This window comes from Ascidiella aspersa, chromosome 6 (assembly GCF_963924565.1).
Source record: "Ascidiella aspersa chromosome 6, kaAscAspe10.2, whole genome shotgun sequence".
Taxonomy (NCBI): domain Eukaryota; kingdom Metazoa; phylum Chordata; class Ascidiacea; order Phlebobranchia; family Ascidiidae; genus Ascidiella; species Ascidiella aspersa.
In genome coordinates, this window is record NC_139452.1 from 15,430,587 (window position 1) to 15,448,020 (window position 17,434).

The 17,434-nt window shown below is 34.2% G+C and overlaps 2 protein-coding genes across 3 annotated transcripts; both read left to right on the forward strand.

Moving 5' to 3' along the window:
* The first annotated feature begins 2,399 nt into the window (after nt 1-2,399).
* LOC146140414 (tRNA 2'-phosphotransferase 1-like) lies at nt 2,400-10,383 on the forward strand. Of its 2 annotated transcripts, XM_083391964.1 has the most exons (9): nt 2,400-5,488; nt 5,605-5,853; nt 6,500-6,753; nt 6,918-7,006; nt 7,185-7,360; nt 7,726-7,842; nt 8,273-8,384; nt 8,606-8,713; nt 9,646-10,383. In XM_083391964.1, exons 1-9 carry the CDS (start codon nt 5,402-5,404, stop codon nt 9,756-9,758), a joined length of 1,305 nt encoding a protein of 434 aa, XP_083248090.1. In that variant the 5' UTR covers nt 2,400-5,401; the 3' UTR covers nt 9,759-10,383. The 2 variants fall into 2 exon arrangements, with proteins under 2 accessions (XP_083248090.1, XP_083248091.1); XM_083391965.1 differs by lacking the exon at nt 5,605-5,853.
* Nucleotides 10,384-12,308: 1,925 nt separating this feature from the next.
* LOC146140415 (aminopeptidase N-like) lies at nt 12,309-13,407 on the forward strand. The gene is made up of 3 exons (XM_083392622.1): nt 12,309-12,440; nt 12,549-12,730; nt 13,113-13,407. Exons 1-3 carry the CDS (start codon nt 12,309-12,311, stop codon nt 13,405-13,407), a joined length of 609 nt encoding a protein of 202 aa, XP_083248748.1.
* Nucleotides 13,408-17,434: the final 4,027 nt, after the last annotated feature.

The following is a 17,434-nucleotide window of genomic DNA, read 5'->3' on the forward strand; positions in this document are numbered from 1 at the left end:
AGTTGCACATAGAATTTTCTTAAAAATATTTGTTTCATGACGTCACGATTCGTGACATTTCTAAAATTTTCACGAATCGCCCCCATACATAAAACAATGAACTCCCGCGGGACCCTGCCAACCATAGGCGTAGCCAGGGGGGCCTGAGGGGCCATGCCCCCTTCCCCCCCAAAAAAAAAAATTATAAATATTTTACTTTTTTTTCAACATTTATGAGCAGTACAACAACAGTCGATCACCTTCAATTGCCATGCATTGCTACGTCACAAACAATGTAGTTATCATAACGTTTGCTATACAATAATGTAGTTTTACTACTTTCAGACAGTTTTTGCTCTTGGACTGTTGTTTGAGTATTGCGTTAACACTCAGTCAGTTGCTGCTCGAAATGGTTTGCTAACATTGCTATTTGTGTTCGTTAGGGTGGTACTAAATACCGAATGGTACCGAATGATACCGAATGGCACCGAATGGCACCGAATGGCACCGAATGGTACCGAATGGTACTGAATGGAACCGAATGGGATCGAATGCTAACGAATGCCAACCAAACTAAACGTCTGATTTACTCCTAAATCTGATTTAATTTTACACGAAGGATATCATGTCGCATGAGAGTATTTTAAAACGTATGAGACCTAAGGAGGGATGCAATGAACATGGTACCGAATGAAACCCAATGAAACCTATTGTAACTCGTACTAGAAACACTAAATACCGAATAGAACCGAATGGAACCCAATAGAACCTATTGTAACTCGAAATAGAAACACTAAATACCGAATGGCACCGAATGGTACCGAATGGAAGCAAATAGAACCCATTGTAACTCGTAATAGAAACACTAAATACCGAATGGTACCGAATGGAAGCAAATAGAACCCATTGTAACTCGGAATAGAAACACTAAATACCGAATGGTACCGAATGGTACCGAATGGTACCGAATGGTACCGAATGGTACCGAATGGTGCCGAATGGTACCGAATGGTACCGAATGGAACCCAATGGCACCGAATGGCACCGAATGGAACCGAACGGAACCTAATAGACCCCACTGTAACTCGTAATAGAAACACTGAATACCGAATGGTACGGAATGGTACCGAATGGAAGCAAATAGGACCCATTATTGTAACTCGTAATAGAAACACTAAATACCGAATGGTACCGAATGGAACCAAATAGAACCCACTAAACGGTTCTATTAAGTTCCATTCGGTACCATTCGGTATTTAGCGATAATCCTACGAGATAATTGGGTTCCATTGGGTTCCATTCGGTATTCAGTGATTCTTCTATGAGTACTTTTGGGTTCAATTGGGTTCCAATGGGTATCATTTGGTACCATTGGGTTCCATTGGGTTCCATTCGGTACCATTCGATACCATTTGGTACCGTTCGGTATTTAGTACGGTAAATCTCCTACGACATTGGGTCAAACGAGCTACATTAGGTCCTATTGGATTATTTTGGGTTCCATTCGGTCCATTCGGTATTTCGTGATTATTCTACGAGTTACAATGGGTTATTTTGGGTTTCATTGGGTTTCATTCGGTACCATGTTCATTGCATCCCTCCTTAGGCCTCATATACGTTTTAAAATACTCTCATGCGACATGATATCCTTCGTGTAAAATTAAATCAGATTTAGGAGTAAAACAGATTAGTTTGGTTGGCATTCGTTAGCATTCGATCCCATGTGGTTCCATTCGGTGCCATTCGGTACCAATCGGTACCATTCGGTACCATTCGGTACCATTCGGTACCATTCGGTACCATTCGGTATTTAGTACCACCCTGTTCGTTACGGCAGTTAATACAATGACAAAAGCTAAACCAAAAATTCCAACTTTTTGCTTCAGGTAATATAATTTTTGTGTGTTTCTCAAAACGCTAATTTTTTGGCAATTATAGCCCAAAGACATTATAACCATTATACTCTTATAATCTCTTTGGATAGCCTCTACTCCAAAAAATATAATTTTATGACACGGCTTCTGGAAAAGCAATGTATTTTATACCGGCTTGCCGTTTTTCAATGAATATTTGACTGAAACGCCATTCCGGTTTACTTTTGGCCGGTAAAAGCTTTGTAATCCACCGTTTCAATGCGTATCTTTCAATAAAAGCTAGCCAGCCTACAAAATCTCGCCCTATTTCAGCCTACAATTTCAATGGCAAAATAAACATATTTATTTAGCGTCTAGAAAAAAAAATATTTATATTGAATATCTTCCCTAAATATTATCTTCCCTAAATTTAATTTATTTGTACATATGACGTAAAACATTTTTTTCGGGAATTCCCTAATTGGAAATTTATGTTTTGACCACTTGTTTGTCGTTTTTGTAAGAAGCTTTTTGTACGTCAATCAAAGGTTGTCAGTTATACAGGGTGTTCCAAGAGAAACAGTGCAGTAAACTCATACAGAATAAGTAAATAAAATACTTTCCTAGAAAAATATTATTTACTGCAAATCACAGACAGGCCTTATACTCTTATCAATTGTGAAATAGTTAGGTTAAATATCATAAACATGTATCAAGTCCTTGTGTTACAATAACTGTTGGAACTTGGAAGTGATGTGTGCCGTTAACTTGCTGACACAAATTGAAGCGTTTCAGCATATTGTCAAACAAACTTTTAAGTTCTCCAGGTTGAATTCTTTGGATGACTCTTGCTATTTCGTCCTATAATTCCCCTGTCTTGGGATTGTCTGCATACACAGGGGTAACACTAATTTACGGAATGATGAATGGTCGGAACCCTCACAGTATTATTATTGAATATAATAACACTTGACCCACCTTCACCCAAACGCTAACCCCCACCCTAACTCAAATATTGTGCATTGGTTTAATAATTGTTTTAACGGGTTAACACTTAAATTAGTGAGCGTTCCGACCATTCTGACCATTCATCATTCCATAAATTAGTATTATCCATACACAGGTTTCATGCAGTTTGTGAACCCCTTGGATTTTGTACGGACAAAATTTAAGCTGATGTAGTGTGTTGACCCAAGAGAGACCAGATTCTTCTGACTAACGGCCAGAGATTTCCTTGGACTTTTCTGTAGATTGTCGGTAATGTCCTGTAGTACTCTTTCTGTAGATATAGTAGGCTATGTCTGTCACTTGGTTTGTCTTGAACACTGCCAGTTTCCTTAAATTTCAGCAACAATCCCAACATGCAGTTTTGGTGAGACAAACGGTCAGCACCAAATGTTCTTTTGGATATTCTTTGTAGCTACTTCCTTTGTGTTTAGTCCACCATTAAACAAAGCATTTTCAACCAGAAATATCCTTTCTTTCAAAGGGTTAAAGGGTCTACTGAACTTATGAAAATGACTGTGTTTGATTGTTTATTATGTTATGATATGTTACCATGGTCATATACATTAGGACACCATAATGATCAAAAAGACATGTTAAGAGTAAAATTGTTGTAATATCATTCCAGTGTTGTAATGACTTAAGTCAATGACTTGACTTAAGTGCACTTAAGTCACTGTTTTTTAATGACTTGACTTGACTTAAGTCTTTTGGGCAAATGACTTGACTTGACTAAAGTCATTTGGACAAATGAATTAGGTTAATATAAATTGTTTTAATTAGGAAATTATTTATAAAATTGCGTTATTTATCCCAATCTTTGCACATAAAACAATTTGCTTGTAATATGTTGCTTTTGTGTTATTTTTTTGCTTGAGTTTCTCATACTCGGAAGAGTTTGCCGGTTTTCATAATTTAAAGTTTTATTTTTTTGGACAAGGGCTGGACTTGAAGTTGACTTGCTCTAACTGTGACTTGACTGGGACTTGACTTAGGCAACCGATGACTTGGACTGGTACTTGACTTGTTATTTATTCAAAAAGACTTGAATTGGACTGGGACTTAAGTCATTTCAAAATGACTTGTTTACAGCACTGATCATTTCACAGGAGTGTGTATTTTTCGCCACAATTGCTGACATGTGGTAGATTTAACAACGATATGTTACTACCATGTTTAGTGCACTGATTCCTTAAATCTAAGATTTTAGTAACAAATAGATATGTCTACCTAGGAAACTAAGAAATATTTTATTTTTGATCCGAACATAGAATATTTACGGTGAGTAGTGCAGGTGTACAAGTCATAGGTGTTCAATCAAGGGTTTTATGCACTTGGTTTTGAAATTTTACCACAACTGAACTTTACCTTTTTTGAAATTTAGGTGTGAAATTGGCGCTCGTCTTGAATCCTACCACAACAAACATTATTTGGGTTAGCCCTGTGAAACTTACTAATTCCGTATTTCCAAACAAATTACTTTTAAATAAGTAAGAGGCTATTTGGCTGCCAACCCATTATAAACCGAACTTCGAAGTACGCTAACCGAGAAGCGCAAAATATTCGCAATAAGAATTGTGTGTGCGGTACATTCCTCACATTTGTAGCATATAAAACAATGAAAAGTTAATTTACTTTGAAGGTTGCTATGATTTCAAATGTAGAAGAACTCTAACAGAACCTCATTAAATCAAACCAGTTAAATTTTTGTTTTCAATTTTGAAGCTTTTAGCTTGCCTTGCAAAGTAACATCACCTTGACCATTGCAAGATAAATGTCGACCTTAATTCCTGATCAGTAACAGCAAAATAATCTAGCAAAGCTAGCAATTCATGTCAGACACATTAACTAGGTCTTAAAAGATATATATATATTTCGCCAACTGAGGCATTGTCAGTATATCTGAATAAAAACCAACGCAACAGTATAAGGTAGAGTCAGAAACATTAAAGATAAAAACAAAAATAAAACAAACATTTATATTTTAGTTATTTTACTTTGTTTTATTTAATCTTTGATGTTTCTGACTCTTTCTTATACTGTTTGTTTCTTATACTGAAGATCTAGTTAATGTGTCTGACCTGAATTGCTAGCTTTGCTAGATTATTTTGCTGATATTTTATGAAATAGAGATAAATTTATGGTAAAGTGTAATTAACTTATACTAAAAATGTTAGACAATTTTTTCTACTCAAAATCTAATACATTCATAAAAGTCAAATATAGCACATTGAAAGGTATGACAAATATAAGTTTTGTGTTTTTTTAAATGATTTTGGTGTGAAACTATTACCAATTAATTTATTTTTCCACATTTGTGTTAGAGGGTGGGCTCTTTTTGTCAGGTGAGCACAATTTTATTGTCATTCTAAGATATATAGTTAAGCGGTCACATTTTTTCAAACTGTAGTATTGGAAAAGCTGCATAAGATGCCAATTGTTGTATTACTTTTTCTGATCAAAATACAATTGTTTCAGTTGTATTTTGCCTAGTAATCCAATTTAGTACTGAGCTCACTTAATCTGCATTTAAAGTCTTAATAGACATATCTTTTCTTAAAAGTATGTCACAAATACCTGGACATACTGGAGGCAAAGAGACAAAATCACAAAAAAAGAATCGAAAAAGATCAGAAAAAAGAAAAAAAGAGGTATATACATATATTATATTTCGGTTTAAGCACAATTATTATTATAATAAATATACAGATTATTTTCCAGTATAATGCCATTTAATTTAAAGAAAAAATGTTATATAATTTTATAGGCTCTACCCAACCTGCCAAAACAGGAGAGCCTGAGTGTTGAGTTGAATTTTCAAAAAGAAAAAGAAAATAAAGAGGAAAATAAAAATGAAAATCTGAAAGTGGTTGAACCTGATACCACTTTTCAACAATTCAATGCTACAACTGCTCATCGTAATACAGAAAACAAAAATATAAATGCCCTAGACCAATCACCAGTGGAAATTCAGACTGCTTATACCGTGCCTAGTGTTCAACCTGTTGCAAAACAGGTATATTTAGAAAAATGAGCTGAAACTTAACTGGATATATTACATCAGACATAAATAAATAATGTTAAAACATATAGACAAACAAGGCAACTAACAACAACTCTTCTACATATGTATGTACAAATTAAAAGTAGAACTAATTTAGAAGTAATCTACACTTATAAGCATGACACTGTGCGAAAAGCGTATCAACATGTTTTACTTTCTGTAAATTAGTAATATTTGGTGTACCCAATAAAATATTGTGCAACAGGATTATGGATTGCTGATAATGTTGGCTCCAGACAAATTGCAGTTTTAAATTGTTTGGGCATACATGTGCAGCATATCTACACTTTGTTGTATATATATATATATATATATATATATATATATATATGCTTTGTTGTTTAGTTGTGTATCTAACATTTCACTCTAGTCTACAACTTACTAGTAAAAGGCAGTTTTGATTGTTATACAGGCATTATATTGTCTTAGTTGTTCCACAGTAATGATAATAAACAAAATTTTACTGTGTAGACATATTCTTAAAATTCTAACATGTGTTGTTTCAAACATGCAAAATTTGTTTTGGTAATGAAGCATAGTAAAGTTAAATTATTGCAAACAACATATTCATATCTATGCCCTGTGTTTTTATATACAGGTTGTTCCAAATAAACAACCAAGGCACCATGACTTGACTAATACCAACCACACACCTGGCAATTTTTATTCTCAACATGAAAAACAAGCTCATGATAAGGTATACACCAATCAAGCCCAGGGTGGTCAACATTCATCACATGACAAAAGATGGATGGGTGAATCGCATGACCGAGTAGCAGGCTATCATACACAGGGAGCTACTCCCTACCAACAACCAGTTCACCAAAGAACAGTTGGTCTAACTAGTTTCAGGTTTGTGTTGCTGAGGTGATTGGTTTCAGGCTCAGCTATAAATTGCTTTGTACTCTATAGTTATTTATTTGATATTATGCCATATTATTGCTTCGGATTGTCGTTTTATGTTTTTTTTAGAAACAGTAACTATAAAAGTATGTATTTATGTACTTTGTTTGTAGTGGAAAAGATGATGACCTTATTGAATTGTCCAAGGAACTTGTGCGAATTTTGAGGCATGGGAAATACAAGTACATCCCAATTAATGATGGCAAGTTTTCTTTTTTAATTTAATCTGGACTGTTCCTTTTGTGATTTTTTTGCCTAAATAAATTTCTTTCGTAAAGGAGGGGAAGCTACAGTAATCTTTTACTAAAACGGTTGTACAAGTTTTTGATCTAAAAAAAATAAAAAAAAATAAAGTAAACCATTTTATTGTGATTGTGCAGAGGGTTTTGCAAAAGTTAAAGACATTCTCAATGACAAAAAGTTTTGCAACCTGTTTCCCAAAGTTAACTTTAATTTAATTCGCAAAATTGTTGAAACTAACAACAAAAAAAGATTTGAACTCAAAGAAGTAGATGGTTGTATGATGATCAAGGCTACCCAAGGCCACACTGTAAAGGTAAAAATGCATTGATTTTGATAATTAAAAAATACAGCAGCGTTTTAAGATGTACGTTTGCACAAATTTGTTAAGTATTTTGTTTAATTTGGTTATATATTGTAAATAACACCTCTTAAATTTTTGAAACAACATAAACGTTTTTTGTTATTGTTATATGGTTTAATGCAATATTACACCTGTGAGGTCGAGTCGAGAAACAAACATACGCCAATGCTTGCATTGTGTTCATTCAAAACCTCACTTTTAATCATTTAATAAAAAACACACAAATATGTGTTTAAAAACAACTGTGATCCAGCCCAAAATGGTTATTGACGGCTCAATTTTTTGATACAGCTTTATGTTAAAAACATATTTTTTAGTATGAAAACCTTTCTCTGGCTCCTGTAACGGATTCAAAGGAATTCGACGCTGTCGTCCATGGAACCTATTATGAAAGTTGGGAAATCATAAAAACGGAAGGGCTTAACAGGATGACTGTTAGTAATCTTGTGTTCAGTTAGTTAGGGAAACCTACAACTGCTCATGAACCATATAGGCATTGTTTAGCGAAGACTAAAGTACTTTGAACAGTAAACCGCACTATGAGCTACATTTTCCAGAAACAATTTTCAAGCATTGTTCAATAGTCCGATGCGTTTTGATTCTATGACAAGTTGGTTTACTTTCCAGCGAAGCGCTATAAAAAGATGTAACATTTTGTTATTTTGGCATGTATGTGCTTTTTAACTTGCAATGAAAGTTAGGTCGTCGTTAAGTTGTATATAAATGGTTCACGTCAGGTAATGTTGACAAAAACAAATTGCCTTACTAAAGAAATTTGCCCTGTTCGAGGAAATGCGGGTTTTCGTTGTTTAATCTGACAATCTCCTTTATGGACAAATCCTAACAAACGTTTATTGTTTAAAGCGAACACACATCCATTTTGCGGTCGGAATGCCCCAAGAATCGCAAGTTATTAGCGGTATGAGAGGATCGTCAGAAGTGATTATCAAGATGGATCTGGAAAAGGCTTTGAAGGGTTTATAACTTATTTTTTACCACTAATACGCAAACACTGACATAATATTAATGGGTGTATGCCTTACTTAAGCGGCACGGGCAAATAGTTTATGGCATATTAACCTAACTTAGTTGTAAAAAACAGGTTCTGGTGGCCCAGTTTGATATGCCATCTACCACATTCTCAGTAATCTGTATTGTTTCAATTTAAAAATCCTAATGAGAATTGATGTATTTCAGCCGGTTTAAAGTTCTTCAAATCAAGCAACAATGTTATACTTTGCGAGGGTGACAAACACGGAAGAATTCACCCAAAATTCTTCGAACTGGTGGTTCAACGCCGACCATGTAGGATAACTTTTGTGATGTCAATTACAATAAATACGTTGTTACTATAGTGTTCTCATTATTAGTTTTTCAGGGCTACACTTGTTCATTGACGATGCAATTATTGCAATTGTCCTAATTTATGCACACGAAATTCGTAACATTATCGTTACTAGAGTTTATGGTGCAAGTCCGAGCTCCATTAAAAGTTAATTTTGTTGTGTTTTTTAAAGGATCTTGATCCAAGTATAATATTGTTTTTTATAAGATTCTTTTTATTCTGTTTGAGTTATAAGCAGTGTTGTAATGACTTAAGTCAATGACTTGACTAGTCATTGTTTCTAAATGACTTGACTAAAATTGTTTTGGTAAAATGACTTGACTTGAATTAACCCTTTTAGACAAATGACTTGTCTTGGACTTGATTCATTGAGAAATTAAGTGTTTTTATTTAACATTTTATTATAAAATTTAGCTATTTATCAAGTTTTGCATGTAAACTATTCGATGGCTTCATGTTGTTTTTTGTTATTTTTTCAGCGAATTAATATTGCTCATAATCAAACTAGTTTACTATTCTTAATGGTTTATCGTGTTATTATTATATTAGTGGTTTGGCTTGAAGATGGCTTTGCTATTAATGACTTGATATGGACAACTGATCACTTTGACTCATACTTATTTTTTTATTTTTGAAAAAGGACTTTAACTCGAACTTAAGTTATTTTACAAAAGACTAGACTGGGACTTAGTCATTTCCAAATGGCTTGTTTACAACACTGGTTATAAGTGTTACTTTGCTTACCGCACCGATTTACGCGAAACGCCATAAATAGTATATCTCTGTTTTTCTTTTGTGTCACTTTTGTTTTTACCTAATATTGCTTATACGTGGAGGTTGTGGATTGGGTGTGATATACATATTGCAAAATATTACAATTTTTCTATTTTAGATCAAAAGCTGAATTTCAACGTGCCACCTGACTACGATGATAAGCCGCCTAAAAATTTTGAAAATACAACTGACAGGCGTTCACTAAGCAGACAGAAAAACACAGAAGCTTAACCATCTGTAAGAAGAGCGGAGAACAATGCAAATGTCACTCAAATTAAAAAGAAGCGGAATTGAAGAAATCTGTACATGCCGAACAAGATAGTTTGGGTTCGCTTACGTATATATTGTCGAAAGCGTTCTTCTTTTGTTAATAGAATTCGTATAAGATGCGATAGGTGCCCAATAGTTTAAATTTTAGTTATCAGTAGTGCTAAGAAATGTTTCATAGAAACTACCGAGCTATAAAAGAGTTTGACTTAAAACTTGCGTAATTCTTTTTAATTCTTTAAATTGAAGGTTTTGCCAAAGTTTAAACCAAATCAACGCGTTTTTGCCGCTATTCGCCCGAATCGACTGTTTTTTTATCTGCATGTTCCCCACGAGTTTGCTAGAGAACAACGGCTGTTTTTACATTAATTGTTTTATGACTTCACGCTATAAAGTACCTGTGATGCACTGGTTAAAAATCTCTGATTTATAGTAACATAACCAGCGCATTTGAATTGCCATATTTTTTGTAGGATTTGATCAATAAAAATATACATTTATTTACGTAAATGGCTGAATAACGACAGTAACATTTCAAGTAGTCATAACAAAATATTCCGTGATTGCAAATATATATTTGTTTTGTAAAGTTTTGTGTCATTTTGATCATGGTAGCCTATGTTTCGAAAGACTTGTAGCAATAATGGGGCGTTATGGTAAATTGGTGTCATAAAATTTCTGCACGTCATATAAAATTTTTACGTGACGTATACTTTTTTATCTATTTGAGGTTGATGTTTATTTTGTCACAATTACGAATTGTTAGGTTTAGCGATATTCTTTGTAATTTTTAGAATATAGGCTACGTTTTTACATACCGCAACATATGCCATAGTGCGCCAGACGTGTTTGGACTGGAAATATTTCTTTCAAACGAAAAAAACTACAAAAATGTAAACAAATCGTCATTTTTTGCATTTATATAGTATAAGCAGAAAATGTAGTTTGGAGTTGGCCTGGTGGTGTAACGCGAAATTTGGTCCGGGGCCAAAACTGATCCGGTCGGATCAATTTTGGCGTTGGAACAGCCGCTAAAACAGGTCCGGCTAGGCCAAAACTGCTCCGGCCTAACCTTAACCCTAGCCAGACGATCCGGACGGACCGATTTTGGCGTGACAGTGCAACTCCCCTGAAAGCACAAACGTGTGCATAATGTCACACTGTACTCTGCCACATTGAGTGCAACTGAATATAAGAATCGAAAAAACAAGATTAATATCCAAAACGATTAAAATTATATGAAATTTTTTTCAGTTAGTTCTTCGTTCCTTCTTTGCTAACTCTTCACTTCCCTCAGTTTAACAATCCCTGGTTTATCCTATACGTGACAAAAACTCTATATCAGTAGCCTAACATATATTCATTTCAAAAACATTAGGTTTATCGGTAACGCAGCGATCTACTGATAGAAACAGTACAAAACATATTTCCTTGTCATTTTTAAAAGCCTTAGAATTCCATATAGGCCTCCCTGTTACTTATCACAGTGGTGTTGAAGCGAAAATCTCGGTTTACTAGCAGCAAAGGTCAGTTTTTCTATTTTTTTAAATCAATATTTTTTTGTACCTACAAAAGCATGTCAACAGTTTTAAAAATAAAAAACTGGGCCAACAGCCTAGAATTCGAGTTTTCTTACAAGCAAATAGCTTAGAATTCGAGTTTTCTTACTTACTCGAGTCGTGCTGAGTCGGATCTTTGCAAAATTTCAATTGGAAATTCGACTTTATTTATAAATTTGAGTCTTCCCAGCAGTGGGTGAATGGAACCTTGCTCTTGGGGTTACCTAGTGTTTATTACCTCTTTTTTCCTTTTGTTAACTAATGCCTTTTTCTACTTATCAACAAACACCTGTCGATGATTCACAGGCTGTATTCAATTTTCGAACGTATTTAAACAAATTGCTGCAAGAAAGAACCGGACCTTGATATCTGTTTTTCTGTATAAACCCAGTCCAGACAGAAAAAGCCGCCTTATTCTTATGCGAAGAAAGTTGGTCAAATACTAATAAAACTGACTAGGACAAAATTATAGAAGATTTAAAGCATTTTCTTTAAGTTGGATATTTATACAATTTTATTTGAAATTTGTATTATAACCTCCAAATTGAACTTCTAATAAGGTTTTTTATTTAATCTTTGGTCAAAGAAACTATTTGGGAACGAAACAGATTCATTTAAACACGACAGCTATAGTGCTGTTATATTTGGAGTCGTGGTTGCTGCTTTATTCGTGGTAGAAGGTAGGTACATCTATATAACTGTTTTATATCGTTCGATAGCGGGCAGACATTGCACCATTTTTTAAAGCAACATCTTAAATTATAATACTATTTTATTAGAATCTACAGCAAAACTGAAAACAATTGTTAGGGATGCTGATTACCTTTACCTATCTTATTGACCTGCGTTTTTTAAATAACAATTTTAGGGCCAGGATTTGTGTCTGGCTATCTGGTTGTTTAATGTGTGCAACGTGTCATGCGTGATAATGATTAATAGGAGTTAACGCAATTACATGTTATATATTGCTGTGAAAGGTTTGATGATTGGACTACTAGGAACATCCACTTGTGAAGCCATTGCTGATCCGACAACCAGCACCATAGGACCTATTAAGTCTACAACTGATGTTGTGTCCACCACACAAGTAGGTTGATTTAGGGTCCTTAAATATTAACTCGTGTAAGTTTCGTTTGATTCCAAAATTATATCTCGAAAAATATAAACAAATGAGAATCAAACGTTAACGTTGTAGCCGCAAGAAAAAGTATGGTTGAACGAACGCCTTCCTCCTTCTCTTGTACCAATGGAGTATGAAGTCATTCTTCAGCCTGCTATAGACGATGCTGTGCCCGAAAATACCGACACCTTTTATGGTTCGTCTTCTGTGACTTTTATATGCAACAATGAAACGGATTACTTGTTACTCCATTCAATGTAAGTTAAAAAACAGGCCAATAGAAATTTAGCGCAAAATCTTACCACGTGAGAAACAAATGATTTGGTTTTGCCAGTCGATATTTACACGAGGAAACTTAATTAGCTATACGACTTTGCAAAATTGGGGAATGTGAAAATTTTGTGCCGGAGACATTTAAACAAAAAACTGTTCGATTAAAGGTAGGCTACTTAATGAATGTCCAAGCAAACGATTCATCCTATCGTAATTGTTTAATTGTTTTCGTAATTTTTTCGTCCTATCATAATTGTTTCTTTATATTTAGGTTATCCCGATAACGAATTTGTCGTTAATGAATGTTTTAACTCGCAGTCATACTCATAACGGTAAAGTAAATCGTTACTTTTCTTTCTTTTTTAGCGATATAAGTTATTCTGCCGATTTCAAAATAACGGATGAAGCTGGGATGGATTTTCCAATTGAGGAACAATTTCTTTACCGCCCTAACGAGTATTTAGTTATTAGGATTAAGTCGATGTTTAAAGCGGGAAAGAAGTACACCTTGCGTATTACGGCCTTTCAAGGAATAATTGATACCATATTTACTGGATTTTATCGAACCACATATCAACAAAGACGCCAAGATAACGGAAATAGTGAATCATCTCGTCGCACGCTCTGCTACGACGCACAAAAAGTTTCGATCTTTGCTTGAAGATATGAACAGTAAAACATGATGTGCCCCTGCAGTGTCAGGTGGTTAAGTCGCGGTAAGGTTCTCTTGAAGTTTGTTGAATATCTAGTCGAGATAAGTTTTTTTCGGTAGAGCACAGTAAGTCCCACCCTGAACTGGAGGATAAAGAGTGGCAAACTAATATTATACTTAAAGATATCACCACCCACATTCGAACATAATCTGCGTCTAAAGAGTACACAACAAACTGTTATAAATTATTTTGAGGCATAAAAATTTTTTGTAGTTAATTTGGAAATCTACACATGGGACATCAACATTGCAAGCTTTAGATGCTTTAAATAACTGAAGGTTTTCTAAGTGGATCACCAAGTCAACAGATTTTCAACATTTTTTTTGCATTTGAATAGATGGATATCAAAGACTTTCTGATGCAACTAATCGATTTCAAATCATCCTTATTGAGGGCATCATCGCTGGAAAATGATTGAAAACAAACAAACAAACAAACAAGCATTTTGACGTGCTGGGATTCTTCGCCGAAGAAATTTAGCTGTCTCAAGACGATGTCAAAAGCTTTGCTATCTGCATTGTGTGAACAAATATTTTGGCCCATGGATTTCATTCTCAGTCCACATCGCAGTCGACTAACGGGAGATCAATTGGAAGTATAGGTTCTGCCTAAAGTGTCCAAATATAATCCAAATTCTACATAAACTGGCACACTGTACATACGAATGGTTGCCGACCCCTTTCCTAAATGCTGTTGCTACTGTTGCAATGTATTCTGGCCACGCCAGTAAAAAAACTAGATGTCCGGAATCTTAAGTTACGTATTGTACAGTGTACAGGCGAGCATAATACAAGCGAACATTATTGGGCCCTCAATATAAATAGTTGATTTCGGGATCCGAACCAAAAACTATTAATTAAATATTTAACCACTGCTGCCATCACAAACAAAAGTATCATGCGCAGTTCAACTCGGACTCTATCTCCTTGGCTGCCCCTTGTGGAATCGGTTGCCAGGGGACTAGGCATTTACATTTTTGCCCGATGGAAAAATATCACACTAAATGCAATTTATGAAAAACGTTTTAATTAAAATGACGTCCAATATAGGAGAGTCTCGTAACTGTGAAAATTATTTGAAAGTTGTATATATTTCAAAAAATGTCACCATTGTTGTCAGAATAGGCAATATGTTTGAATTTCGTTGGCAAAAAAAATCAGTCTGAAGGTTGCGTTCATTTCAAATTTATTTGTAACGAGTAAAAAAATACGGACAACATTTGTAAATTACTTCATCCATATCGCGACAGAAAAAATGTTATTTCGTCAGAAATTCGTCGTTGATTTAGTAGAACCTTTGATATACGAATATTACGACTGGAACGACTCCATTACATCAGACTCTCAATTCATAGCAAGGTATTTCATGTTGTATTACAACTTAAAACTAAATACACAGAGCAGTTAGAATAGATCACTGTTTTCCCAACCGGATGGCCATTAAGACCCGCGTTATGGCATATCTAGGATTTTTAACCTGAAAACGACTATGTTTAAATACAAAACATATTGTCATATCAACAACAAAACAGAATTAAATTAAATACATTTTAATTTATATTTATAAATATCGTAGCTCTTCGAAGGGTGGATATTTAAAATGTCTATTCTACGTAAGTTTGCTTCCGGAAATATGTTCGTTATTTAAAATCACAGATAGTCCATCTCAGAGCAAAATGCTTTAGCATAAAATAAAAATTCACAATCATACGTTAATTTAATGACAATAGTGATATTCATGCATTTTCTTTAGTCCTACCATAAAGTTAAACAAAAAGATTCAAAAGAGCATTCATCCAAAATAATTATTAGTAAAATATATTCCACTGCAGAATGACCCGCGGTGAGGCAATAAATGCGGCTTGTTATTATGGAAGCCGGAACTGTACTTCTGAAGCTTTGGCTTTGTTTGGAATCTGGAAATCAAATCCTACTGTAAGGTTAGAAGTGCATTTGCCTTGTTGGACAAAACTTTCATCAATTATTTTGTATTTTATTTTTTATTATTAACACGGCCAAAATATACTGACTATACTAAAACAAGTATTTCGATAATTCAATAATTTACCAGCATGTGATTTTCTTTGATTTAGATATTGAACTCTTTGTTTGTTTGTTTAACGCAGGGGTCGGCAACCTACGGCCCGCGGGCCGGATCGGCCCGCCGATGTAATTCATCCGGCCTGCCGCCTCTTTGACAAATTAGACACGAGTCCATTTCACTTACTTTTTGACTATTTTAACTACGTAAGTGCTAATCGTCATCTCCTGTCCGGTTTGCAAATATAGTAAAATACTATTATTGAAGCAAATACTATTATTGATTCAGCTGTAAAAAGATTTTCGACCAACTACGACATGGGATTGGTATAACTTTGCAACAAATTTAAAATACTTTATGCCTAGCCACCAGCATGAACATAATTACAAATATGGCGTATATATGTGCACGTAAATCCAGAAGTTTTATGCTTTCCTGGTGTAACCCATCAGTTTTCTAAAATACTTAATTTAGAGAAACAAAAGGTTGTGATGTTGTTGATATTTAAGTGTATTATTGTATTATAGCGGTAAACCTAATTGCATTATAAAAAATGATGACTGTTTTATTTAAATATTTTTGGTTTTGTCATACCGACATAGCTAGCCTACTGTGTATGTTTTTAAATCTTACTTTTTTAAAAGCGTGAAAAATGCAATATGTTTTACACCTTGCATTAAGTCTTTGAAGTCTGACGAAACACCTGACGTAATATCATTTGTCTTGAGATAATTCAACAGTATTGCTGCAACGAAAATTCCTAATTCTGCCCTATTGCGCTAGCCTATACTTTTCTTAATGAATTAAAATAGAAGTGTTTTCAATTTAGTCTGTTTGTAATAATGTAAACGTCGATTTGAATGAGTACATTGGCTTGTAGTTCTACTGCAAGCGATGTACCTTGTGAAACGCATATTAGCAAAAGAACTTTCTTTAAGTTTAGGTCATATGACGATATCATTGAATTAAAAAAGAAATATAGGCTAAATGTACCGATTTTTCTGTATCTTATGTTCTTTTTTTACAAGTTGTTAGGATGTCATTGAGAAGAAATGTTTGACAGATAAACACCGAAAAACGCATTCCATTGGCTTTGTTCGTTTTTAAGTTGATTGATTTATTGAATAACGTGTTTCGTTATGTCTAGCTGGAGTTGATGAAATCGGTTGCAAATTCTGCCTCGTGGACCTCAACCCTTAACTCTTACATCAGCGATGTGCAAGGGAACATCTTGTGGAGGAGTCAACATGAAGCAGATATTGGGGCGTGGTTGGGAAGCATTGTCAAAGTTTTCCCTCCCATCCCGAAGAAGAGAATGTCCAAGCGTAACAGATTACCTGATTTTAAATTTTCAAAGAATTTTCTAACCAAGACCCCGTATTAATTTGGAAAAGATTTGTCATAGAGTAATGTCACTCGAAAATACCCTGATTCGAATTATGTAATGCAATTCGTGTGAGATCCTTACGACAAGAAAAATGTGTTTTATGACAAGAAGAATATGATCATGTTATCTTATGATTTGTGTTAATTTTCTCATGTTCATCAATTATTCATAAAAAAATTTAAAACATAAATGCGCATAATAAGTACTTTGAACCGATTGGTGTAATACATAGAAATTTAAACAATAATTTATTAATTGTCTTCTTTTACGGAGTATGGGAAATAAGCTTATTTGGTATATTATTTAAACATTATTGTTAGTATAACAGTCGAAGATTTTCTACTTTTTGGTACATCAACTATGTATGCTATACTGACTTCATCAATAAAAATCTAAAAAAGGTAATAAATTAAAAAATAAATATATAGTCTGTATTGCGTAAATTGCATACATAATACGCCAATAATGTTTTTGGTCATGTCAACCCACTCCCAAACTGGATTTTGTTTCCTATTTAAACAACCTAAATGCAATTGGTCATATATAAC

Excerpts from the sequence above, each read along its gene's own strand:
- LOC146140415 (XM_083392622.1), top strand. The coding sequence starts at position 12,309 with ATGTTATATATTGCTGTGAAAGGTTTGATGATTGGACTACTAGGAACA. Across the intron at positions 12,441-12,548 it reads ATGTTGTGTCCACCACACAA|CCGCAAGAAAAAGTATGGTT; the intron begins GTAGGTTGATTT and ends TTAACGTTGTAG. Across the intron at positions 12,731-13,112 it reads TACTTGTTACTCCATTCAAT|CGATATAAGTTATTCTGCCG; the intron begins GTAAGTTAAAAA and ends TTTCTTTTTTAG.
- LOC146140414 (XM_083391964.1), top strand. The coding sequence starts at position 5,402 with ATGTCACAAATACCTGGACATACTGGAGGCAAAGAGACAAAATCACAA. Across the intron at positions 5,489-5,604 it reads CAGAAAAAAGAAAAAAAGAG|GCTCTACCCAACCTGCCAAA; the intron begins GTATATACATAT and ends ATAATTTTATAG. Across the intron at positions 8,714-9,645 it reads GGTGGTTCAACGCCGACCAT|ATCAAAAGCTGAATTTCAAC; the intron begins GTAGGATAACTT and ends TTTCTATTTTAG.